Raw genomic sequence first — 26,188 nt, forward strand, 5'->3', positions numbered from 1 at the left:
CCCCTCCAGTGAATGAATAAAACCCACCAAAAAAGAGATAATTGTCAACATATTGTTTGAAAATGTAAAAAAAGGGGAAAGCCTGGTGCAAAATATATAGTTTGGGTGCTAGTCACCATTTTGGGGCAGGTTTGTGTTTTGGGTGCATTTGGGTGCTAAACAATTTGTCAATGAGTGGACCTACTGCACTAAAACCAATGTAGTTTATCTTTTTACACTTTGCCCCTTTCAAAACCTGAGTGGGTGCAGCACCCAAAATTCCAGACCTTAGTGATTAGATTTGGGATAGATGAGGTCTGAGAGACAGCATGCCTGAAAGAAGTTGCACTTTACTACTCATGTAATGCAAACAAATAACTGTTCATTTACATAGGATTATATATATACAGTCAACCCTCCCTATAACGCAGTAGATACGTTCCGCTTTATAAGAATTTCGCGTTGTAGGAATCCTTAAATACATGAGCCAATCACAGCCTGGCATGTGTGCAGTTTACAGACTATGGCTGTTTGAAAGATTTTCTTCCATAAAATTAATCGACTCTAGACTAATTTCACTCAACATTTCCAAAACACACATAATTTTTTGGGAATAATCTGTATAAACTATGCTATAAACAAAAAATTGTAGGATTACTTACCGAGTGTGCACCGTTCGACCACGCCATTGCTTAAGCTTGTTTTTGTTGCGGATCAGCACATCAAACAGTGGGCACGTTTTCTGATAAGTTATTTTTCTGCGAAAAATTTGTTGAACTTTGGAGACATCATTAATAGAAATAATTTTTATGACCGTTGAATAAGAAATGTTTTTTTCACAAGAAATGTATAAAATTACAGTACTGTATTAGACTTACAGAACCTAATTTAGGCCTATATACTGTACAGACGATAGTAAACTCAACTTACCCGCCTAAACTCTCCGTAGCGTGTAAGTAGTTTGGCTGTTCGTCCACTATTGGTCCAGATTCGACCAATCCTGTCGCAACATGAATCGGCGATGATGTTTTACCACATTTTAAGAGTCTCTTTTAGTGTCTTTATACAAATACGGTCGCAATTTTTCGCCACAATATACAAATCCGCATTATATGAACCCGCGTTATAGGGGGATCTACTGTAATCCTAAATAATTCTTAACCCTAATATATATATTAGGGTTAAGGATTAAGTATATAGTAATCAAAGAGCATATCAATTAAATCATATCTGATCCCTAACTGAGAGAGAGTGTGTTTACATTCGATTGCGAGTTGGTATTTACATGAAGGTGTAGGCCTTTTGTTGTGATCTTAGGAGGATGGGTTAGCACATAGGATTTTGTTCTTCGATTAGAATGGTGTTGCCACTAGGCAGATAGGATTTCACTAGGATTTAGTCCCTGGAGATAATTGGCAGCGATGATTTGATAGGCTGTGTATATCCAAGATGAGTGAATACTTGATGATGATGGGCTTCTTCCCTTTTATTTGGAGTCCTCCCATGTTTAGTTCTATGTCCATTTTTGGTAATGTAAGTTAGTTAAACCAATGGTGACTTTTTGATGTTATTTTCCTGATACAGTCAAAAGTGACAGTTAGAAGATTCGTCTCTGGACAAGGAAGCATGCCCGTGGGAAAATGGAATCACTTCCTGCTATTGTGATTGAGATTAAAAATTTTAGCAAAATTATTTAAGTAAATAAACTCTATTTAGCGCAAGTTCTCACAAACACAATCATTAACCAAAAAATCTGAGATGTCAAAAAATAAATTGTACTAAGTGTGAGGTTCCGACACAGGTCGAAATTAAATATTAATTACAAGTTATATTAGATGAGAAAATCGCTATTGTCAAGTTGGACCAAAGGTACAAGTTATGTAGGAGAGAGAGAGAGAGAAGGGAAAAAACTGTAGTTGTCAAAACAAACACAACACAAAGATAAATGATGTGTTGGATTAGATGGAATGTCTGCCCGAGAAGATGGAACTCTGACATGAGCACTCGTAAACAATTGATTTAGGTTAGAAATTTGGAAAAGGGGGAAGATTCGACAGTTAAAGAAACCTTGCATGCGATTGTTAAAATTCTGAATTGACAAAAAGCAGAAACAGTGGGTTAAATTACAAGTGCAAAGTTTATAGTTCTATCAACAATTTCCGATTCAGAGTTGACAGAAGGTGTCAGATAGACACCTCAAACAGACCTTTCTTGTGACTCAAACAGGTTTCGGTTTTCACCTGAAGACAGGAGAGACCAATTGGGAAGTGAGGAAAGGGATGTAGGGCCAATCAGAAAAACTGATGGAGAGAGAAAAACTATAAAAATAAAAAATTTAAGGTCGGGGTTCTCTCTCCAGAATAATCCCAAAGTTGTGTGCTGTAAAAGTTGTTCTCTGTGTCTTGTCTGCCGCACTGAGGACCGCATCACCATCACCTACCTGTCATCGCTGTAGACTGAAAGAACCCTTCTTGCCTGCTCCAGGCTGTGATCATCCAGCAGGACTATCTGAAGACTGGAGTTACTTTGCTTCACAAACTACACCTGATTAACTGTTGTAAAACAACTAGACAATGTAAGCATTCTTCCTGTCACAATAAATGATTGATGGACTTTGTAAGACACTTGTCATCTCTGTCTCCAACACCATCACCCTCATGTGAACGACCCTAGCCTTCTTGACATGGATTGAGTAATCCCCTGAGAGTCAGTAAATGCACACTGGTGTCAGAGAAGTGGATTTTAAGTCCTTGATCTGCACCAGGTTGGCGAACTCACATAAGTAAAAAAAATTGAATAGGTGACAATCAAAGTTCTTTTCTTAAGAGTTTTTCTTTGTTAAGGATAAGATTGGCAATTCAAAATGAAATGTAGGAAACAATAATAAAAATCTTGTGGGTATTGTTTTGACCTGTTAAGCTTATCTTTACCAAAGAAAAACTCCTAAGAAAAGAACTCTGACTGTCATCTAATTGTCAATTTTTTACTTAGTATAATTTTTTTGACATCTCAGATGTTTTTGTTTGGACTTTCAAATGCCCTTAAAAGTTTTTAAAAACATGCTGTTCAATTAGTTTTGTGTGAACCGCCGGGGAGGGTAGGATGGATTAAATTTTTCTTTTTCCCGCTGTAACGGGATTAAATGTTTTGGGTCGAGTGGCGGAGGGAGGAATGCATCGGTAAGATGACAGGCGATATATGAGTAAACGAGGACACCAACTTAACAAGATAACAACGATTTATTGACTACATAGATTCTACAATAACTATTGTGGAGGAAAAAATCTGAGTCCCTAAAACGCGAAGGGCTGAGAGAGAGTTCACAAAAATTTGTTCCATACCTCTTTATGTCTTTAAATATTCTTGAGGAAAAAGATTATAATATCCAACGGGTTGGTAGGATAAGGATAATAATTTTTGCAGGACACAATATCGATAGGACACAGTATTAAAGTGACGGCGGATAAACGACTTCCCCGAGAGGGGGAAGCAAGTGGCTTTTATAGTTTCGTCGTGGGAGAATGGTCATGTGACCAATTGTTGTGAGGTAAAAGGTACGCGGATGGGTCAAAGTTGTCCCTGGGCCCATGCTAACTATCAACTTTGGAGTTGGAATGTGGGATTAGTTTCGAAATGGACGGATGTTTACTTTGAACGAAAGGGGAGATCAGAATTTTTCCCTTTTTTTAAGTTAGGTTTTAGTTTAGAATTTAAAGGAAAATTTAATTGGGGGTTTAGAAAAATGTTGTATATTAATCGGAAAATTCAGTAAAATTTCCGGATTTCACATTTGTTTTTCTTTATTTTAACACTTAATGCCACAGCTGGACCGGCAATTGACACTGGCCCAGAAAATTACTTGAAAATAGTCCACAAATCCATTTTTTCAAAATGATTAAAATCAAATTTTGTTGTTGCATTTTTCTCACAAATTCAGTGTAAAAATTAAAATAAAAATTTCATTTGAAGATTATTCTCTGCTTTATAATTATTTTTATTTAATTTCACAAAAATACTGGTCTGATTAGAACAGAAAAAAAAAACTTGGTTGGTGAACACAGAGTTTGAGAAGCACTGTTTTAGTGCGTGTATTCTCATTACAGAAAAGGTTCATTGGATAGGAATTCAATTAATAAGTGGATGAAATTTTTTGAGAGTTAGTAAATAAGAATCCACCATGAACATGGATGCAGTGGCCTGTATTCAAGAAGCATTTGAAAGGAATCCATAACAATTGACTACTTATTAAAAGTGTGTTTAGATTAAATTAAAGTTGAGATTTCAAAAGTGATTCATAAATCATTGAGCAACAACTGAGGAATGTTTTTTTAAATAAATTTCAACACTAGTTTGTGATGTGTCATGAAAGATGACAATTATGTTAAAGATTAAAAATTTTAACTGTATTGCAGCAAAATTTTAGATATACAATAGAAGTAATTGTAATGGCATATTCTTAATTAAAGTCATTGAAGTTGCACAAGGAATTTTGAACTATCTTTTGTATAAAAATTTAATAGTTCTTATGATCATCATATATAATTCTTTTACAAATATTAATTTATTATTGTGGAATTGTTTGCATTTAAATTGAAATGGTAATGGTATAATGTTGAGTTTAACTAATTACATTTCAAAAGAAATCACTTCATAGAAATGTCATTCGTAAAAGGAAGTGTTATTTTATATTTTATTATTTTTGCTATCATAATATTTTTCTAAAACATATTTTCTATTTTATGATCAGTATTAACTGTGGCAAATCAGAACTGGTTACAACTTTAATTAAAGGGAAAGGAATCAAAAGATTTTTTTCTCTTTGATACAGTGGGTTTCAGTTAGTAAAATTTATTTATGCTCAAAAATGGAGCTCTAAATACAGTAATTTACTGTAATAAAAAATTTTAAAACTTGTATTTATAATTTATTTATCTAAATAAAACTTTTTAGTTTTTTATTTAAATCTGAATTCATTAATTGTTTTACAGGATGACAGTATGTCCCATCATTTCTGAAAAAAATCAAAGAGAAGATCAAACTTCTTTAATTAATTTTAAAAAGGAGAAAGGATGCATGAAGACTAACAATGAATTGAAAAATATAAAACAACAAAACAGAAAGTCTATGATAGTCACAAAAACAAAACCTCATATAGTAGATAATAGTGATAAAATAAAAATGAAACAAGATGCTATTCCAAAAAGTAGACCATCATTATCATTTGCCAAAAGTAAGGAAGCAAATAATGATAGAAAGAAACTAGATGATATTAAGGAAACTAAAGATAATGTGATTTTAAACAGAAGAAAATCAACAATGGTCACAAAACAGAGATTCACAAAAACCAACAGTGATTTGCAAAAAAAAGATCATTTTCAGAAAACAAAAAGTAATGAAATTTTAAAGAGTAGACCATCATTGGCAGTTGCAAATAGTAAGAGATTTACTATGGCTGGTGATGATATACAAAAAATAGACATTGTTAAAAAGGCCATAAAAATTGATAACATTTTGAAAAGCCGAAGATCAATTGCAGTTATAAAAGGAAAAACATCTAAAACAAATGGTAACTCGAAAAAAATGATAAAAGGTAATGAGAATGTTGATACTAAACTTTTGAAAAACAAAAATGTAGCAAAAAATACAAAAGAAGCTTCAATTAAAAGCCCAGTTAAAGAACAGTCTAAAAAGCAGGTTCCTTTAAAAAAACAAACAAATAACAAAATTTCAATTGATAAGATATCTCAAAGAGAAGGAAATGAAAAAAATAAAGAAAATAACACTTCTGTAATTAATAAGAATCAGACAAGAAGGAGTATTTCTTTTTTATTTCATGCTGGTCAGCTAGAAAAAGCAAAATCTAAAATACATGTGAATAAGTCATCTTTGGTGAAATTGCCTGAAAAGGAGGAATTAAAATCTGTAATGAAAAGCAAAAGTTCTATAAAGAAAAGTGTAAATTTTAATATTAAGCCAGGCGTTGGAGTTTCTGGAAAACAACTTCCAAAAACTCCAATACAAAAATTAAATATAAGGTATGTGTTTTAGAATGAATTAATAATTCTCATATTTTTAACATTACTAATTAAGATTTTGTATTTTTGTTTTATAGACAACGTTTAGAATCCTGGCTTGATGATAAGGGAGATAGTCTTTCCAATTTTTATAATATCAACTGTTTTGGTCATTATATATCAGAGTTAAAGTTACAAAAGAGTTCTGCAAAAAAGGGAAATGCATCAGTAGAATTTAAGAGTTGTGTAGATTCTCTTGGAGGATCACCACTATTAAAGGTACTTAATTGGCATATTAACGTTAATTTCTTAATGCTAAAGTTTTTATGTAAGAAAAGTAAATAATTCTTTTTGCTGTTTTAAATTTAATTATAAAATAAACTTTTAGTCTTTGTTTCAGTTGATAAAATGCAAATGTATTAATTATTGAAATGAATTTTTAATTTGTAGAATACTTTAAAATTAAAGTATTGTTTACAACTATGCAATGAAACATTCAGTAATTTAAAGCAGTAAAGTGTCAGTCTGTTACTGTATGAGAATTCCAGAATCTATTTATATTAGTATTGGCTAATGCAGACATGTACAAATTATGGCCCTGAACTAGATTTGACATGCAAGAACCTTTTATATAGCTTATACATTTATACATATATTTTGAATGTGTCATTTAAAATTTCTGTGAAAGCATAAGTGGTGCCAAAATTTTGATGCAAAACAACAAAGAAGTGCACATTAAAAAATAGAAATAATGCTTACATTGAGTTCAGTCTTTTTGGTCTTGCAAATAGTTTAGCATCAAGCTGATAGATAGGAACAGATAAGTTATACTATTATTCACCATACATTCACATAATTTTTGGTCTATTTGGGCTTGTTTTCTATAGAGATATATTACATATTTACAAGCATTTACAAATGAAATTTTGTATTTAAGTTTTAGTATATGCAATGACAAGCTGATCTTGACTAATTTTATAATCAGAATGTAACCTGCATTTAATAAAATTTGCTAATGCCTGGGTTAAGAATAGCATTATTGACAAGACATAGTCTCATCTCTAAAATCTCGCTGTTGTCAATGGCTGCACACCTTAGAAGTATGAAGAAATACATTGTCAGGAGTTGCAATTTGGCATAGAGTATTTGGTGCCCAAATCATGCACATACAAAATAAACCAGACTTGTAGGTAGTCGGGATCGAGAAATGGGTCAAAAGAAAATATGAAATGCTGAGACTGTTTTTACAAACAGGTGCAAGTGTGAGATTTGTGCATGCATTGCTCGCACTCTCAAGGACATAGTCTTGTCCCAAAAATGGCTTTGCCATTTTACTTGTTTTTTAAATCTCCATTATTGTTTTATATACACTTTTTATGTTTTGCTGTAGTGCTGTATTTGTTAAACAATTAATAATTGATTTATAAGTCAATATGAGGCATTGGCCCATCATAGATTATTAAGCCACTTAGGCTTAATATAGATAAACTTGACTCAATGATTGCAATAAGGATGAGAGGTAAAAAGTAATGCCTTAGTATTATTTTTTCTCTCTCATCTGATAAATCAATTATTAAATGTTTAACATATAGAGTGCTACAGCAAAATATAAGAAGTGTATATAAAACAATAATGGAGATTAAAAAAATACTATTCTTAACAAGCAAATAATTTTTAATATTTTTATTATTTCATTTTTCATTATAGGTTCGAAATAGTCCAAATGAAGATGAAGTATTAACTAATGAAAATTATAATTTAGAAAAGGCACTTCTTGAATTGAAGGAATTATTACAGATTGTAAGTATTTCAAATACTTCATTTTGTTGATATTAAACCTTTTATATTTTAAATATATTAATTATGTGAATATTTTCAAAACTTTAGTAATTTTTAAAACATTGATTGATAAATATTTAAAACAGAGTAAGTAGTATGTGAATTTAACATGAATATGTATGCTTAAATTTAAGATTAGAATAATATACATAATTTATTATGTTTAAAATAATTTTAAACAAAAAGTAATGAAAATTATAATTGACATTTTTACATATTTATAAAATCTGTAGGGTTATCCTCCAGCAAGTATAACTGAATGGCTATATGAAATGGTAAAATACAATCCAGAAATAGAAAAAGAACCACAATATTGGATTTGTCATTCTCTTACTGCAGAAAAAGAAAATAAATTAGAAGATGCCTTAACATTTTATCATACTGCACTTGATAAAGGTGTCCAGGTAGAGTATAATTATATTTACTAAATGTGTTAATATGCATAAAAAAGAATTTACCTTTGATATATATAATCTAATATTGGTAATTTACAGTATAATGTAATCCTGTTGTAAATATTAAATCATTGTCATCACAATTAAAAGTGGTTGTTGTATTCACTAAAAAGATTTAAATGATAATTTCTTAAAATAGATTATAGTATAAATTTATTTATATTGTCATACTATGATATTTAGTTAAATAAAATTAAAATAATAGAATTAAATTTTTTTAACATAAAATGAATAAAATTTTATTTCAGCCAGCTGAAATTTCACATGAGTTTGAAAGATTATTATGTAGTTATTCTTCACAAAATGAAAATCAATGGCATTCTCAGAAAGAAAAAAAGATGGAGGAGAAAACAAAAATGAACACTCCTAGAAAACCTCTTGTGGATAACAGAAACATTTTTCGTTCAACACTGATAATGTTTGATCTATCATTGAGTGATTCAAAATCTTACAAGTAAATATTTATTATTTTTTCATCACAAAGAAAATACTAGGCAAATTTTGATGCTTGATGCTTTGTCAAGTTGTCAGTCTAAAATCTTATTTTTACAATTGAGCATAAGCATAAAATGAATTAGCTTGAAAATTATTGGAATGATAACCTTATTAGAATAGTTTGAGAAATTAATTTATTTCTATAAGCAATACCATAAATTTATAAAATACAAAATTGCAACTGTTCAACATGTGAAAATTGATATTCTTCATTAATTAATATAAATAAAAATGATTTTGATAAGGTTAATTAAAATAAAAGTTATTTTACAAAAATAAATATTCTTAAATAGCCCTCAATATTTTTTAGTTATACATTAAATTAATAAATTATTTAACATTAAAATTTTACTACCTTATTATTATGTTTTATCACAGTATGAATAAACAGAACAGAATCAAAAGCATTGGTAAACTATATATACATATCCTGTTTATACTTTGTATTGATAAGATGTTGTTCAATGATGTCGTATCAATTGAGTATCTGCAATCATATCATTCAGGCAATAATGACAATTTGAAAACCTATTGTAAATAACAGTTATATCAACAGTCAAGCATCAAAATATGCTTATTAATTCTTGAATTATTTATAAGATTTTAAAATATTTCTAATCTTTTTATATATAAAATATTTTTTGGCATAATTATTTTTGATAATTATTACTTATTAATGAAAATGTATCATATGTAAATAGATTATATATGGTAATTATAATTACCTATTCAGAGTCTATTTATTGTATAAGAAGCTTTTCATATTATATAGGAAAAATATTCATATATTTTTTATATTCATTCCATATGAAGAATATTCTGACTACAATGGCCAAACTGTAGCTTTTGTGCACTTACACAATTTCTTTTTATAAATTTAAAACATACTACTAACACATATGTAATATTTTTGTATGCTAGCTGAATATTACTGTATATACAGGATTCCTATGCACTTTGAAAGTCTGGATAAATCAGGGGTTTTCATTATTGTTCAGAAAAAGTCATGAAAAGTCAAGGAATTTGCCTCCTTGGCTATCTTGTTGAATTTTTTTTTTTTTTTTGCTGATAATATGCTTGACTAAGCATAGCCGTCTGCAGGTAGAAAGAGGTAGTGTCCTGCAACACAAACTTTATGAAAAGGAGTGCAGAATATTTTCAGGACCCAAAATCTTTCCCAAACATATACAGAATTTCTCCAAAAATTTAGAAAGTACAAAAAATGATAAATAATTTTAATTTAAATGGTATTTATCATTTTAATAATTTTGATTGTGCAATAAAACAGTTTTTGAGTTTTTTTCCAGTTTATTAATATTTTATAAAGTTCAGGAAATTTATTTAGGGATAAATTTAATAAATATTAATATATATTTTTGTACATGGGTTATACGGGATTTGTTATTGAATAATAAATAATGGCTTTTTTTTTTTCTTTTTCAAAGCCATGTAGATTTATGGTTGTTGATTAATAACAGAATAAACTACTATAATAAAATGCTTTAGTTTTAATAATTCAGCAATTATAAAAAATATATAACTGTTAATTAGAAAAAATAATTAATTAAAAAGTTGGAGAAGCAATAGCATATGTGCTTAGTAAGTCAAATGCTGTTTTATTTTGTCAATGTGCCATACTGTAAAAGGTGTGATGTCAGGAAATTTGTGCAAAGTTGTAATTGGAAATAATTGCAACTAGAGATCAAATTAGATGCAGAAATCATTATAAAACTTAAATTCCAATATTAAATGATATATCATATTCAGGTTGGAGTTTAGTGTGTAGTACTAGTGTCAGACATTCATGTTGATAACAGTGCACTCTAAAATACATTAGTGCTCCAATCTAAACATGACTATTATAGCAGTGTTTCCCAAACTTTCCGAGATAGTGGTGGACTCACAATTTTTGAGTACATAGTGACAAACCAGTGTTGCATCAAAGATGCCCTTATATGTTTGATACATTGAAGATTGCAGTATTTTATATGAAAAGTATACAATTATACCCTAGAGTATCTGTCAATGACAGATACTGTAAGGTAGCCGAGTTGAGAATCCCTATATTAGGAATATTTAAAATTAAAAACATGAAAAAAGTTATAGTTTTTAACTTGTTAATTATTGGTCTGTAAATACATTTAAAACAAAAAATGAAATACATTCCATTAAATGTGTGAAAAACAAATAACATATTGACAAGAAATAGATTTATCTACTAATTACTTCTAATAATAATGATTTATTGTAACCTTTTTTGCATTGATCTTAATCTGTACTTTATCTTCTTTTTAATATTTTAAATACATCTTAATACTAATTAAACAAGCTCAAAAATGTCTTAAAGTGATATGTTTTTTGAAAATTGTTCTTTTCTTTAAGATCTAGAGCAATTAAAGTTTCTTACAATTAAAAAATTATCCAAATTATTGCATCAATTCCAACCATAAAGAATTTCTTTGAATTCCACACCAAGAACATTTCAGATAAAAATAATTGCTTTCTAAACAATTCAATTTATTTAGTTGGATAATTTTATTACATATAACATACTTATTTGATTAAAATTTACCAAAATTTTGCTCAGTGATAAGTTTTCAGACTTGAATAATTAAATATGCAGTCTGAATATACAGTTTTATATTCACTTTTTCTCCATTATTGAATTTTTTATTTTGTAATAAATAATGTGGTTAAATATTGTTTAGAAATTAACTTTTCAATAAATCATATTAGTAATTGTAAAATTAAATAAATTAATTTATACTCTTCAGATGTGTTCACTATTTGCCAAATACTAAGCAAAATTCATTATTTGCCATTTCCCAATTCTTGTCAGTAAATTCTGCCAAATCAAAGGAAATGATTATTTTAAATTTCTTTCTTTTTCATGCTTGCATTTTTCTGCTTTTATGAAGTGATATTGTCCACAATCTTTTGGGCTTTTTTCATGAACAGATACAAACTATTTGTAACTATAAAAGCAGAGAGAGAAATTATTATTTGAAAATTGTCCATTTTCTAGATCCTGGATGAACATTTGTCATATCAACAACAAACCAATGCTTGGCAAATAATAATTTGTGTGTTTTTCATGTGGCAAGTATGAATGTGCCCTTAAATTTCAATTATTTTTGTTTTACTGTTGTATTCACATCATTTTTGAAAGAAATTTATTCATTATAAAGTTATTAATTGCAATTATAATTATTTATAATGTGTGTCAAATTTATTGAATGTTTCTGATTATTTATTTGCTTATTTTAAATCTTGAAATATTAATTTGTAATAATTAATTATAACAAATATAATCACTTATTTTCTAAATAATGTTTAGGGTTCATACTGATCTGGTATTCTAGTATTTTCATTTCATGGGAATAAATGTTTTTTAAAATAAGTATTCACTAATTTAATAATTTGCTAAGGTTTTAAAATTTATACAAGCCATTCCACATCAAATCAACAAGGCCAAAACCTAATGGCAAGCTCAGGCAATACTGAGAACTAATATTTGATTGGTATAGACAGCACTTTTAATATCCATTTACACAAAAAAAATTATAAGCAGATATATAATAAACATAGGATCAAAAGAATTTGTGTTTGGAACCATTATTCTTTAGAGAATCTTTAAAGTTTTAAAAGAAAATAATAAAATAGTCAAATTTAGGATCTAAATTTTTGACACCTAAAAATTTCTATAAAATTGTAATTGTGATGGATTTTCTTTTTTTGTAATTCCATTATGATTCTCTTTTAAATAAGTTCAATGATCATTTCACAATAATTGGAAGCCAAGATATAACTGATTTTGTCTTATGATGTGCCAAATACAGAAAAATTTTAGTGGGACATTTTTTCCCAGAAAACTTTTTTGAAAAAATTTTTTTGTATACTTTTTCATATCAAAATACAGTATACTTTCCTAAATATGACCAAAAATAAAGTGTTTTTGGCTTTGTTGACTGAAATTCATAAAAAGTGTAAGAGAAAAAAGTGTGCATTTTCCACAAATTAAGTTAATATTCTAAATTTATAAATTTTATATAGACAATAATTACTGTAAAAATGACATTTAATATGAATTTTAAGAAATTATTTTTCAATCATAAATATTAAGTATAGGTCACATGGCATATTGTGGATGCCACAGTATATATTCTGTGAAGTTTTTAATAAAGAATTTGGAGTTTGAACTTCATTTCTTAAAGTACTTTTCTAGACACTTTTCTCTTTTTGATTGACATTTATTAAATGTAATTTTTGATTTGGCAATCTGATTGGTTTTTTCCCCAGTAACAGGAATGGGATCTTTTTGTTTTTTTGTATGTTATTTATAATTTTTAAAAATATATTTAATTAAATATATGGTGAAATTTCGTTAACCTGGCATCATTGGGATCGGTGTGGTGCCAGTTTATCAAAAATGCCATCTTATCAGATGATAGGAAAAAAAACAGAAAAACTTCTATTCTCTGGATACAATTTTATATATCTTGTGTACTGTACTTACTTATCTATGTAAAATTGTACAAATCTGTCTTTTACTATTGTTTAATATGCCATTTCAATTTTTCCAGCCTATTCGTACCCTTGGTTGGCTTCAAACAAGGACACTGTTCTAAATTTAAATATTTTTGCTTCTTTGTCTATGATTAATGTATCTTGATGTGGCCTTAATTTTCAAACTTATCACACCTTGTAGGTCACAAGTGAAGAAAACTGAGTCAGAGATCAGATCCAAAAAATATATGCTTTTATTGATGTTGGAAATGGATTTCGGACTTATAGTCCCCATTAGTCCAACCATCTTACCTAGATGACTAAAATTATATAATACAAATTTAATTGTACTGTAGCTGTTTCTGTGAAAGTTATTGATTCCAAGTATCCTAAATATTTCTCTTCTCATATCAAACCCATGCACTAATGTCTTTGGAAAAGTCACACACGAACTAACTGGTTTTACCTAGCATCATCATACTGTCTTGGTCTTCCTCTGCTTCAACAATGATGATTGAAAAGAACAATGCACCAATAACCTCTAATGATGTGCTAGACATACAAGTTTATCAGGTTTGCTGGGTTAACAGAATTCCACTGTAATTTCTTAATTTTTAAAATAAGATATTGATGACTATTTTTTATCTGTTTAGGAGGCTTTCGATTCAGTTTTTATAAAGCACGCATTATTATGGTGAAAGTAATTTTGGTAATTTCAGGAGAAATAGTCATTCTTGAATCACATGGCAATACACAGTGAATCTATACAGAATCTGATTGTGCTAGTGATAATGTGAAGACAACATGAATGTAATCGAAGAAAATTCTGAATAATACAAAAGTTATCAAACAGTATGAAATTATATATGACTTCAACTTGTATTGTTTATTTTCTCAATTACAGCAATTTTATGAAATATTGTTTGAAAGAATAAATTTGCACTATTTATTCAATGCTGGTGTCGCTTTTGACAGCAATATTAGTCAGCTACATATATAACATAGCTAATATTTTTGTTTATAAATTTACAATCAACTATAGCAGAAAGATATGATAAACAAATAGTGATAATGCCTTTGGTTGAATGTGAAGTAAAGGCAAATCAGATGATGATAAATATAAAAATTACATAAAAATAATTTTAAATTGTAAAAATCAAAAGAAATTGTTGTTTCCATGAAATCTAAACTATATTATAATTTTGGCCTTTATTTTTCTATTGTATTGATATTTAGTCTGAAAAAAACATACAGCAGCATGCCCTCTGCAAGGTTAAACAAAAATTGATCTACTTCAGTTTGACAAGAAAATGTGACACATTTCCATCTCAGAACATTTTAGGATGTGTTTTCTAAAGCTTGATTTCAATTACTTCCAATTGTGTAATGAATAAAAGGAAAAGATTCTGTAGAATTACATTTTGATAAATAATAAGCAATAGAAAAAAAAATTTGCCAAAAGAAGTTTGTTTTACACAGTATTGAATGTTGTGTAAATTTATGACTCTTTTTTTAATGTCAAATTTATACTGAAATAACAAGTCAACTGTAAATAATAATGTTTGTTATTAATGTATTCAAAGTTAAAGTAAGTGGAAACAAACAAACAATTGAAAATAAATGTTTTGCATCTTTTGCAAGTTGTCAAATTTGGCTATTGAATAAAGCTTGTAATGATTTTTGTTGATCCAAAAAATGAATTCAAATCTTACATTGTAGATTATTATATCAATGGTATTTGTTATTTGATGTAATTAGCATGTTCTCTCTGGTCACACAGTTTTTTCCCTGTTTAAAATATTATCCTGAAACTACAATTGAGAGAGTTGAGTAATGCCTTTGAAACAAGTCGTGCAGCACACAATTCTCGACTAGCAAAATTGTTATTATTTACTTTTAAAATTTCTGCTTTATTTGTGAAAACTTAGTGGAAACTGGAAAAAAAAATTAAAATTGTAAAGGATTTAGGATTAGTTGTTATACTCATGTTAATCAGAATACAGGAGTTCTCTAGTTTGGAGTGACCGCATTTTTTGTTACCAATGTTATCATTTGCAATTTTTCTAAACTTTTACAATTAGTAAATTTAGCAATGGAAATTAATAATGACGTTTAGATTCTTGCATTAACCTATTGCATTTAGTGCTTCAAAAATGTATTAGATTAAAAAAAACCACATTTGAAACACCAGCTTCTAAGCAGTAATGAGCAGATAGACAAGTGTAATGTATTCTATTAAGTCCATTGAAGGATCAAACACTAACAATACAGTTGTATGCAGAATAATGACTACTTTCTACATTAGTTTAGTAGTTTTTGACTTAAAATCTCTGAAATCTTACCTGTTCAGGTCATAAGTACGGGAGGAATGTATTTATTAGTTATTACTGTTAATGCTTTATAATAGCTCTTGTAATAAGTTAGATTTAAAAAGAAAAGTATATGCTAGAACTTTCATTATTCATAACTCACTGCAATCAAAATTTTAGCTTCTTGAGTTAATTTTGTATCATGTTTGCATATAAACAATGCACAAAAGTTCATGTAAGTGATGATAAAAAAATCTGTATAATTATAAATTCACAAAATTAGTAGTAGTACTAAAACAATAGCAACAAATATTTTTAAATTGTCATCAACAAAAAGAATTTCTTAAATGTGTTTTATTTTGAAACTCCAATCTTTCTCTGTATGTAAAAGTATATGCTGCCACAACATTGTTATGCTTTTTTACATCTTGGGAACATGAAATTTCACAATAAAAAAGTTAACAAAATTTTCCATTCAAAACCAACTTTATAAGATTTGCATAAAATATGGCTGTGCAGTTGTGTGAAAAGATTTTTACTAATGTTGCAATGAATAGTATATTTGGCCAGGAGCATAGCCGAATATTCGGCTTGATGAACACACATGTGAAAATTGGTGCACAAACCGCATTATGGCGAGGACCCTGCTCTCTATTGGCCCGCTGTCACTACACTTCACCAGTCACATTAATTCTTGACAGTTGTAGCGGACAGACAAGAGCGTCGTGGCAGTATGTGATAAATGATGATATCAATGAAATGACCTACACGTGTAAATAATGGAAAAAGAACAGAGAAGGACTGCAAAAGTGAAAATAAATATGAAATTGAGTGGATAACATAATTGAACAAGTGGAGACAGCTTATTGGCGTGAAATTCGTGGCCGTCAATGCCAAACAATTGTTGTCATAGACTTCGGAAAGCTAAATGCTTGTAATGAAAGTCACTTAGTGTGCACAGGCACAGTCTGGGGCTGCTGTCTTGAAACTGTGAAATCATAACAGTGACTTATTCCGAAGTCCTATGTGTCTCTTTTCTCTGATATCACCAGGTTATGAGTCACATAATTGTAAAATGGAAAATCTACAATGGAAAAGTGGCAAATTGAAAGTATCGTGAGCACGTATTATGATGTATGCACAGGCATACGTGAACTAGAGCAATACAGGAAAGAGAAAGACGAGCACTTAAAAAGAAGGATAGGCAGGGTCAGACCCTCAGATGTGCGACAATTCTCGAACGAATAAGTGTGTATGTGCGCTCTTTGTAATTATAAATTGTGAATACATGTGACTATTATTATTTTGTGCATGTTATAAGTTATAAATAAATATAAACAAACAACACTAACCCAATAATCATTTTGGTATTTAGACTTAATGTTAATTTACTGTGTTTTTGTTATTTCTTACTCTTGTTTTTAGGTATTTGGTATTCGGCCAAATACTGAATAGTAACTGAATATTCGTTACATCACTAATTTTTACTTTATTCTAAAGATTTTGTGAACTTTTGTGTTTAAAATGAAGAGAGTCTTTTTCATCTTGAAGTTTAAATTTAGCATAAAATTCCTCTAATGACAACCCAAGTTAGTTGTGTACACACTTTCTACTATAAAGAAAAAATGTTTGAAAATCACATTATAATCAATATGCAATGTAACCAATTATTCAAAACACAGAGATACTAACAGAAAGCAATATTTGTTTCTAACATTCTTGAACAATAAAACAAAAAAGTGTAAAAATTTGTTTTTGTACCTCAACCATACAAAATCAATTATTAATTGATTTAAAGGTTAGCAAATGGTATTTATATATTAAAAATACATGTGATCATGGTATCACTAGAGGATGTTTTAAACATTTTCTTTTTAGAGTCGGAAATTAACTTTTATTTCAGGCTGAGTAAAAAAAATTTTTTGGCTACTGGTGATTATTCACGTGAATGGTGGACTTGAAGATAGAATGTCAAAAAAACAAAACATTAGAACTAATATTGTGTGTTAAGATAATTGAGATGTTTCATGGCTAAAATTTTTCTTTACAATATATTTTCTATTATTTTCTTTTTTAGATCTGTGAAAGCTGTGGCCACTCCTGTTCGTAGATCGGCACGTCTCAGTCGGACTCCCACTTCCAATAAAAAAAAAGGCACCTGTGTGAAAAATCTTAGAGAGTTGCCATATAATATTCGGAACAACCTGCTAGTGAGAGAGAATAGTGCATTGGAAGAAATCCACCCTGCAACTTAATCTCCCCCCCCAAGAATTTGCTAGAATCAATTTAGGAGTGAATGTATGTATATGTTACTGTGAAAGACCAATATTTGTGAATGTCGACATTCCCCCATTTCGGTCATTCACAGTAACATATATATATAATACTAAAATAAAAAAAATTGATATATTCATGAAATTTTTAACCAAATATTTAATGGGTTGTATAGATATTTTTGTATATATAAATTCAATTAAAATTTGCTAATAAACTGCATTTATGCACCACATCATCTTGCTTTTGATGATGATTTAAATTATTGCTTCATAAAATTGCAGTAACAGTTTCAACTTTATTATTCTAAAATTTCACATACAAGTATAAATTGTTTTGTGAATTCTTGTAAAATTTTAGCTGCTTCTGCAGGAATTTCTCTTAACTTTTTTTACACAAAAAAAAAAGACATTTAAAAGGAGGTAGACAATTAGTTTAAAAGATTTGTTATAACATTTTTGCATATATTAGTAATTTTATGTTGCAGAACTATTTGATAACTATTTGAGATAAATTACACAGTTTTAATTTAAATATTCTCAATAAAGATACATTTTTACAATTTTAATTTTCACAACTAATATTACAACAAAAGATACTAAAAATTAGATAAATGTTGTTGAGATATAATGTACTGTTAAGACACGCTATCCCATATTAAGTCTGAGAAAACAATTTACTTACAAACTTTTATGTTAATTCTTCAGAAAGCTATTGATATATCAAAAGGTTGTTTTTCTTTGTATATATATTTTTATTAAATTAATTATTGCGACAATTAAAAAATTTATAAACACATTCAAAAATGTCTCATAATAAATTAGGTATTACTGAACTATATAATAATTTCACTTGAGACAAATGCACATAGAATAATTGGAAGAAACTTTGGCAGTGTCTTTTCGGTACTATATAGAACATTTTTTTTAATGTAATGAAGATAAAATTGCATAAAAGTTTGTTTAAACACAATATAAATAGTGAAGATTAAAGAAATAAAGATTTCTGACTGTTAACTAAATATTTAAATTAGATTCGTCAAAACTTAAGATTTTTTTTATCTGTAAAAACATTTAGGGTATGACGTGTCTTCTTTGGGCAGGCGGTTGATAAAGTTGTCTAGATGGTCTACTGTTTCCTTCTCTTTTTTGTCCTTGAGGCGAATTGTCTATAGTATCCATATGAACGTAAGGCTTATTCCCACCTCGTCTGAATTCTAGAGTTCCAACAAAATTCTGTTGTAACATACCATTTGGAAAGGAGTTTGATGATTTGCCATTTGAATGATTGTAATTCTGTAAGAAACAAGTATTAAATAAAAAATAAAACAAATTAAATTGTTTTGTATGTACAGTACCAGACCAGAAATCCAGCTAGTTTTGAATTTGATGGGCTATAGTTTGCCATGCTACCACTTTGGTTTTTGTTTCCATTACATGTGCATTGCATGATACCAGTTCCCATGTGAATGCTGACATGTGTGTTAAAAACAGTTTAAACAGTGGAAAGTAAAAATACTACTAATATATTTTAGGCTAAATATATGCTTAAGTCCAGAAATCAAGACCTGGTCCCATACTGTACATTATATATATATAAACACACACTAATTGCATACTCATTCATCACATTCAAACTTTGAAACACTTCTACAATCATAAAAAAAGGTGGAAATATTTTTATAAAGAAAAAAGATTTGTAATTAAACATAATTATGCAAAAAAAAATGATAGTTTAGATTTATTAAGTTGTTGTCCAACTGATTTTGTTAATGATTTTTTAACAAATTATAATCATGTTATAAGTACATTATTATTAATTTAAAGAATGATTATCCTGAAGAACCATTGTAAAAATTTTGAAATAGAAAAAAGTAAATAAGTATATAATTTACATACTCTTGTCGAAATAATCCTGTATAATTTTTAATCTTATTTTAAGCACACTTAAATTCAAACTCTTCTAATTGTTTTCACTATTGCATGTCAAAAGGTTTTTAATTAAATCATTGGTTTACTGCAATACTTTTGTAACTGCCAAAATGATCAAAAATGTACTTCTGATACTCTGGGAATGTGGAAGGTGATGTCTATCTGGGAAAATAAGATCAGTTAGTACAAGAATCTTTGAATTTGTAGTTTCAATGATAGGATTTCAACATTCCCAGGCCATTTGAGCAATATAGCAAATATGATCTTAAGTCATATTACAGTATGGTGGCAATAAAACTGCATTTTTAGCACGTGCCTAAACATCATAACTGCAACTACAATCCTATTTAACCAAATTGTGTGCACTTGTGGTTGAATTTGGGTTAGTAATGCAAGTTTATTATGATCAGTTTGGTCGACAAAAAACTTTTCTTCTTACTTATAAATATTTATAAAAAAAATTTCACTATGTTTACAATTATATATTTAATAAAATCAGTAAAAATCAATGTTCTCTTGTTATAAGAATAAGTCAATCATATTAACACTACAATTGTAATTTAATTTGGACAGTATTCATAGTTGCTGGAAGATTACCTTCATTATATTTTTCAACATACAACCTATAAAGTCCTGCCTCAGCCTGGAAGTATGAAAAAGTTTTTAATAAGCTAGGCTTTTGTGATGCTTAAGATGCTTGTGAAGCCTGAGATGTATGCTGATGCTGATAATGGGAAAAAGGAGAAATTACGGAGAAACACAAGCAAAACAAAGAAAGGGCCTGTGCCAAAAAAGAAAAATGATAAAAAATCTAGCAACAAGAGTTGCACAACTTTCCTGGCTGTTATGAGTTTTTTAAATTAATTAAAAAAAGTTTTATACAGTATTACTAAGTAAAAAATAAAATTGTGTATGGCATCATTTGTTATCAGATTTTGTTATAAAAACTTTAAGCTTTTTGCCATTTTATAGTAAATAAAAATATAAATTTTGAGAGTAGGGGCGAGTTTGATGAAAAAGTGTAAGTGTTAACAAAAAAATCTTCATTACATCCTACCCCTCTAGAGATACGTGACCTCCCTCTTTCTCCTCACCCTCTTGACCTTTTACCACCAAAATTTAATAGCATCAATGATCATCATATGCAAGCCACCATGCCAAATTTTGTTTATTAATCTTTACCCTATTGTGAGATATTAAGCAAAATAGACACCAACACACACACACACAAATGGAATTTTTTTGCTGGTTTTTTTTTTTTTTGACTATTTTGGATTCAGGAAGTCTCAAAACATGGAGATTTGCAAAAAACTCTTGAATGCCAAATTTGACATGATTCACCCTTGTTATGTATACATAACAGCTGGGAAAGTAAAAAAACAGAAGACAGCATGCTGCACTTTCTGCACATGTTTTGATCTTCAACAGATACTGAATACACCATATTGTGATGTATTTTTAGTTTGTTTAGTTTTCTCTTGTAATAATCTCATTACTTATAATATTCCGTTTTGCATTTTCCAACATTATATATGGCATGAAGGAATTTGAAGACAAGGCAGTATTGAAGTGGCCTGCTGTGTATAAAGGATCCCTGTCAAGACCATATAAACTTTGCAGAATGAGTATCTTCACTTAGAGTGTATGAAATATGACCCAAATACTATACCTCTATGACCCATTCTTTTACATTTTTCTCAAAAACTAAGTGTATGACGTATCCAGTGCATGGAAAATAAGCTTTGTTGGAAAAGTGAACATTGGTATTTGCATATGGCATTATGCTTACATAGGAGGATGCTCAAAATGACCACCATGCATATCAAGACATCTATATATATATATAACCCATTCATTGGGTGTCTATCCGCGTAACTGTTTGATAACGGACACTAGAGGCCCTATCGTGTGTCATATTTCAAACATTCAAATTAATGATTTTAATTATTATTTAAATTAACGATATAAATTATTATTATTATTTGGTCAATATAACAATATAAATAATTCAGTATGTTTGTAATAGGAATTTATTATTTCAGGGGCTTATATCTCGCAAAGGGTCGCGAGTAGGGCTATGGTTCCTTTGATTTTATTGTTCGCACAGGGGCTACAGTTTGGGGGGTCGCCACCTCTTCATTCAGAGAGTAAATCTTACCATTGGGACTTTAATAGAGCTGTACAGCATATTGATAGGAACAAAAAAGTCAAAGGAACCGTGCCTCATGGAAATTTGTAAAGAACGCCCACTAGGGGGCGTCCCAGACTACTAGTGCTGTAGAATGGCTTACTGCACATGATCTTAGTTGCTCATCTTCATGCTGCATTCACTTTTGTGGACAACACGATGCTGATCATGTGCAGTCAGCCATTCTATGGCATGCCTTGATATGCATGGTGGTCCTATGTCAGCCATCCTATGGCATGCCTTGATATGCATGGTGGTCCTATCCTATGCAAATACCAATGTTCACTTTTCCAACAAAGCTTATTTTCCATGCACTAGATGTGACATCATACACTTTCTTTTACATTTTTTGCGAAAACTATGGGTTGAAGAGGTATGGTTTTTGGGTCATTTTTTATATACTCCGAGAAAGAATGTTTTTTGAATTGTCAAGGTCAGCCATTCAATAAAATACACATTGTTTTGTTTACCCAATTACTATATAGATGATGATTAACAATTAGTAAAATAAGTTTTTGCTTAATAACTTTTGACTTAAATTAAACTGTGATACAGAACAAACTTCTATACTATAAAAAAATGCAAAATGTTGGAACACAATGCTGTTGAGTTTAAACAAATGTCTGTGATATCCATGGACATCGGTTTGAAAGTCAATCATCAACTTTAAACCAAACCTAAATAATTCTACAAGTATTATTACAGTATGTAATGAGGAGGAAATTATTGGAACTTATTAGATTTTAAGCTGTTATATATACCTACTTAAACTTGTACTAATTAAAGTGTGGAGTGGTTTACAGAAAACAAATTCAAAAGAACTAAAGGCAAGGCTTTAGTGGTTTTGGGAAAAATTACATGCATTAGACTAGACATTCACCATTGCAAAGTACTTTTTGTATTTTCTAAAGACACTCTTAGCTTTTTCTTTGTCTAAAGATACTGTTTGGTAAGTTTGTAATTGCAGATTAAAACTGGCAGATAATCCACATCCTCCCTCAAGCACAAACTATGGGTTATCTGCTTAAAATTAAATATATGACAAAAATTTACTGTAAATTTTTAAACTAACCCAATCGGATTCTAATGGTTTTACATCTTGAATTAACACTTCTTCATAGTTTCCGTAATCCACAAAATGAACGACACAAGTTGCTCCATTAGAAGATACAGCATGGACAATAGCCGGATATAACTGAAAAAATATTTCAAATTTATATATTTCACTATGATATATAACAACTAAATAAGCATTTTTGAAATGAAAAATTTTATTAACATTAAAATATTAACACAACAAAAAACTGTTACTTTGCTCCATCAAGTTTTGCAGAGTTCACATGTATTGGAAAAATTCAGATACGTAAGTTTTTTAAATAAATAAATACATTTCAAACATTATAATTGATTTCATAAAATAGCTTTAAAAGAAATTGCAAGCCAATGTTAATGCATACAATTTAATTAAATACAATTAAATTAACACAAAACTACATTGGCCTCACTTACTGATATAAAATGTTTGAGTATAAGCAGACTTCTCTTTCCACTACTACTAGAATATTTACTTTTTTGGTAAGAACTTCTAATATATTACCAGAAAAATTCTGTGCTCTATGACGCATCAAAGTTTAAAGCTAGACACCTGAGGTATGATATAAGATTGATGTAATAAGTTTTGTTTAATTCATATGACAGAGGATCACAACTAATTTTATGAAAATAGTCCTCAGTTGATACACATACAATGCTATTCAAAACAAATGCAGATCATTTTCTTTAAGATTATTTAGAAGCTATTGCTTTTATCTCTTCTACTGACAAAAAATAAGTTTTCTTGAACATGAACTTAATCTTTCAAAAGAGAAAGACGTCACAATTAGTAAAATCTAGTGAATAAAGAGAGAGGACAGAATTAGATACACACTTTGAGATATTTTCTTAAATCAATTCAATCTTTAATGAAATAAAATTTACAGAAGAGTTTTAAAAAATGGGACCATCAACTTCCTAGTCCTAAAAATAACTCTAACACTAGACTACCTTACATTTAAAGTCTACCACAAACTATTGCACCATGACAAATACCTGCTAATCTGCTAACGCATTTCAACATGGGGCTTACAAAAATACTGCTATTCTTCCAGTCATAGGTAAGAACTATACTCATTATAGCAATAATTCTGCCACAATTTGTGAAATATCATTGAACAATTGTTTTGGATGAAGATTTTTCTTTAAGTTCAATTATCTCTATAACAAGGTAAGGAATAACTTCTTGGATCTCTTCATACCACTACAAAGACTCAAGTTCTCTCCTTACTCTTTACCTTTGTTTTCAACTGTTCAGGTAAAATAAAAAGGCACACCAAAAAGCTTGGCTTAAATATTACATCATTATGTACTCTTCTTTGCAATGACAGAGACCCCATAACATCTCTTCAAAAACTCAGTGTATATAAAATCGTTTTAAGATCTGATACCAATGCTACCTTTTACATTGCACTACAGCTCACATATTACAGGAAAGAATTAGCATACACAAAACAACAAGATTATAACAGAATTAGCAAAGCTAATAGTAATGGAGAGAAAAGGATCATTTTGATACAATTGACCACACAATATATGTTTCAGGTACGAGCAAAAATGGATGTAATGAAATGACCTTTGTTATTGACAAATGCCTAACAAAATTTGTGGAAGGCTATGAACCTAACAATGACCAAATCAAAATTATATCATCTTCCAGGCCTGGAAGATACTATAATTTCAATAATTTCAGACTTGCAATGCAACCTCTAAATTATTTAAAATTTGGAAAGTTTCTGCAATCACTATTTTTAATAAACTAAAACTCATAAGGACGCTTATTTTTCTAATTTCCACTTATGCCTCGGAAAGCTGGACCATAAATGCCACTTCTTGGAAGAAATTTGATTCCTTTGAAATATGGACATATAATAGAATGCTGAAATCTCTTGGAGAGAGCACTGAACAAATTGCTCCATCCTAAATCAACTGAAAATCACAACACGCCTTACCAACTAAAATATACCAATCCTACCTTCACTTCTTGGGACATATTTCCAGACTCAAAAATGGATTTGAAAAACAAATTCTAGAAAGGAAGATCAATGGCAAATGCCCTAGAGGCAGATGTCAGATTAGGTGGACAGACCAAGTAATGATGATTACAGGACATACAATGTGTGAAGCCATCCAAATGGCACAACACCATGAGCAGTGGATAGATACAATTAAAGCCATCAATTCGTAATATCACCGTGCCCTCTGAAGGGCATAGGACTAAGAATAGTAATGGAAGGCTATTCCCCAGACAGAGATAATATCCAACTTATCACTTCATATCACAAAAAAAGCACTAATTTTTATTAAAGAAATCCTTGAAATTCTTATACAACAGTCTTGCAACATTTCGAAGCATTTTTTCACTTTCTCCTCAACAATTTCTTAATTTTATTTAATGTAAGTTTTATGAATACTTTTAACAAAATATATTTATATTTTTTAGTAAAACACTTATTTAAAATATGTTCCATTTCAAATCCTTGATCCATTGCCTGAAAAAGCTTGATTAATCAAGCAAAAATGCTTGCTTAATATAAAAACAAGTTATAAAAACTTTATATCATTAAAGGTTTTTAAATATTTTCAGTAACATCAGTGAGTGTTTATTTTACAATTTGTTCATACTCAAATTTAGATAATAAATTAAATTTTTACTTAAATAAATATACTTAAAACCACATTCATGCAATTAAAACAGAAAATTTTTACATTAAATAGACAGTAAATGTGACAAGCTCACATCATTATCACCATAAAAGTAAACTTTCATAAATATTTCCAAGAAATTATGGAACTAAAATGTATGCACAGAAAAAAGAAATTAATTACAATTACAGTAGAGCGCCGATTTTCCGAAAGTCAATCATCCGAAAGAATTCCAGTCGGCAAATTTAAATTTTCGCCAGTGCTGTGGCGCTTCAATCTTTGACTATGTCTTGGGCTACTCAAATATTTTACGTTTTTGATACTAAATTAACATCTGAAGTATAATTTTTTATTATTTTTATATTTTTCAATATATTTATTTTGTTTGTACAAAATAAAAAAATAATTTTTAACGATACAATAGTCTTTGTTAGGCTTAACATCGACGAAAATTCAACGC

General features: G+C 29.2%; 2 protein-coding genes across 4 annotated transcripts in view; one reads left to right on the forward strand and one right to left on the reverse strand.

Annotated features, from left to right (window-relative positions):
- The window catches only part of LOC111637628, a 38,196-nt gene extending 20,147 nt beyond the window's left edge, over positions 1–18,049 (forward strand). For 2 of the 3 annotated variants that reach the window (XM_023383160.1, XM_023383159.1), the window contains exons 5-10: positions 4,968–6,014; positions 6,092–6,272; positions 7,701–7,793; positions 8,066–8,236; positions 8,536–8,741; positions 17,675–18,049. In XM_023383160.1, the coding sequence (XP_023238928.1) occupies positions 4,968–6,014; positions 6,092–6,272; positions 7,701–7,793; positions 8,066–8,236; positions 8,536–8,741; positions 17,675–17,852 (1,876 nt within the window). In that variant the 3' untranslated portion in view covers positions 17,853–18,049. Of the gene's footprint in view, positions 1–4,967; positions 6,015–6,091; positions 6,273–7,700; positions 7,794–8,065; positions 8,237–8,535; positions 8,742–13,941; positions 15,338–17,674 lie in introns of those variants that run through there. The other variant, XM_023383161.1, reaches the window with a different exon arrangement.
- A 207-nt stretch (positions 18,050–18,256) lies between these two features.
- The window catches only part of LOC111637629 (tudor domain-containing protein 3-like), a 32,468-nt gene continuing 24,536 nt past the window's right edge, over positions 18,257–26,188 (reverse strand). The window contains exons 2-3 of the mRNA XM_023383162.1: positions 23,063–23,185; positions 18,257–19,166 (exon numbers count right to left, since the gene is read on the reverse strand). Coding sequence (XP_023238930.1) covers positions 18,945–19,166; positions 23,063–23,185 — 345 coding nt within the window. The 3' untranslated portion in view covers positions 18,257–18,944. The remainder of the gene's footprint in view (positions 19,167–23,062; positions 23,186–26,188) is intronic.

Source organism: Centruroides sculpturatus, unplaced genomic scaffold, assembly GCF_000671375.1.
Source record: "Centruroides sculpturatus isolate CEXI.00-Female unplaced genomic scaffold, Cexi_2.0 scaffold846, whole genome shotgun sequence".
Lineage (NCBI taxonomy): Eukaryota > Metazoa > Arthropoda > Arachnida > Scorpiones > Buthidae > Centruroides > Centruroides sculpturatus.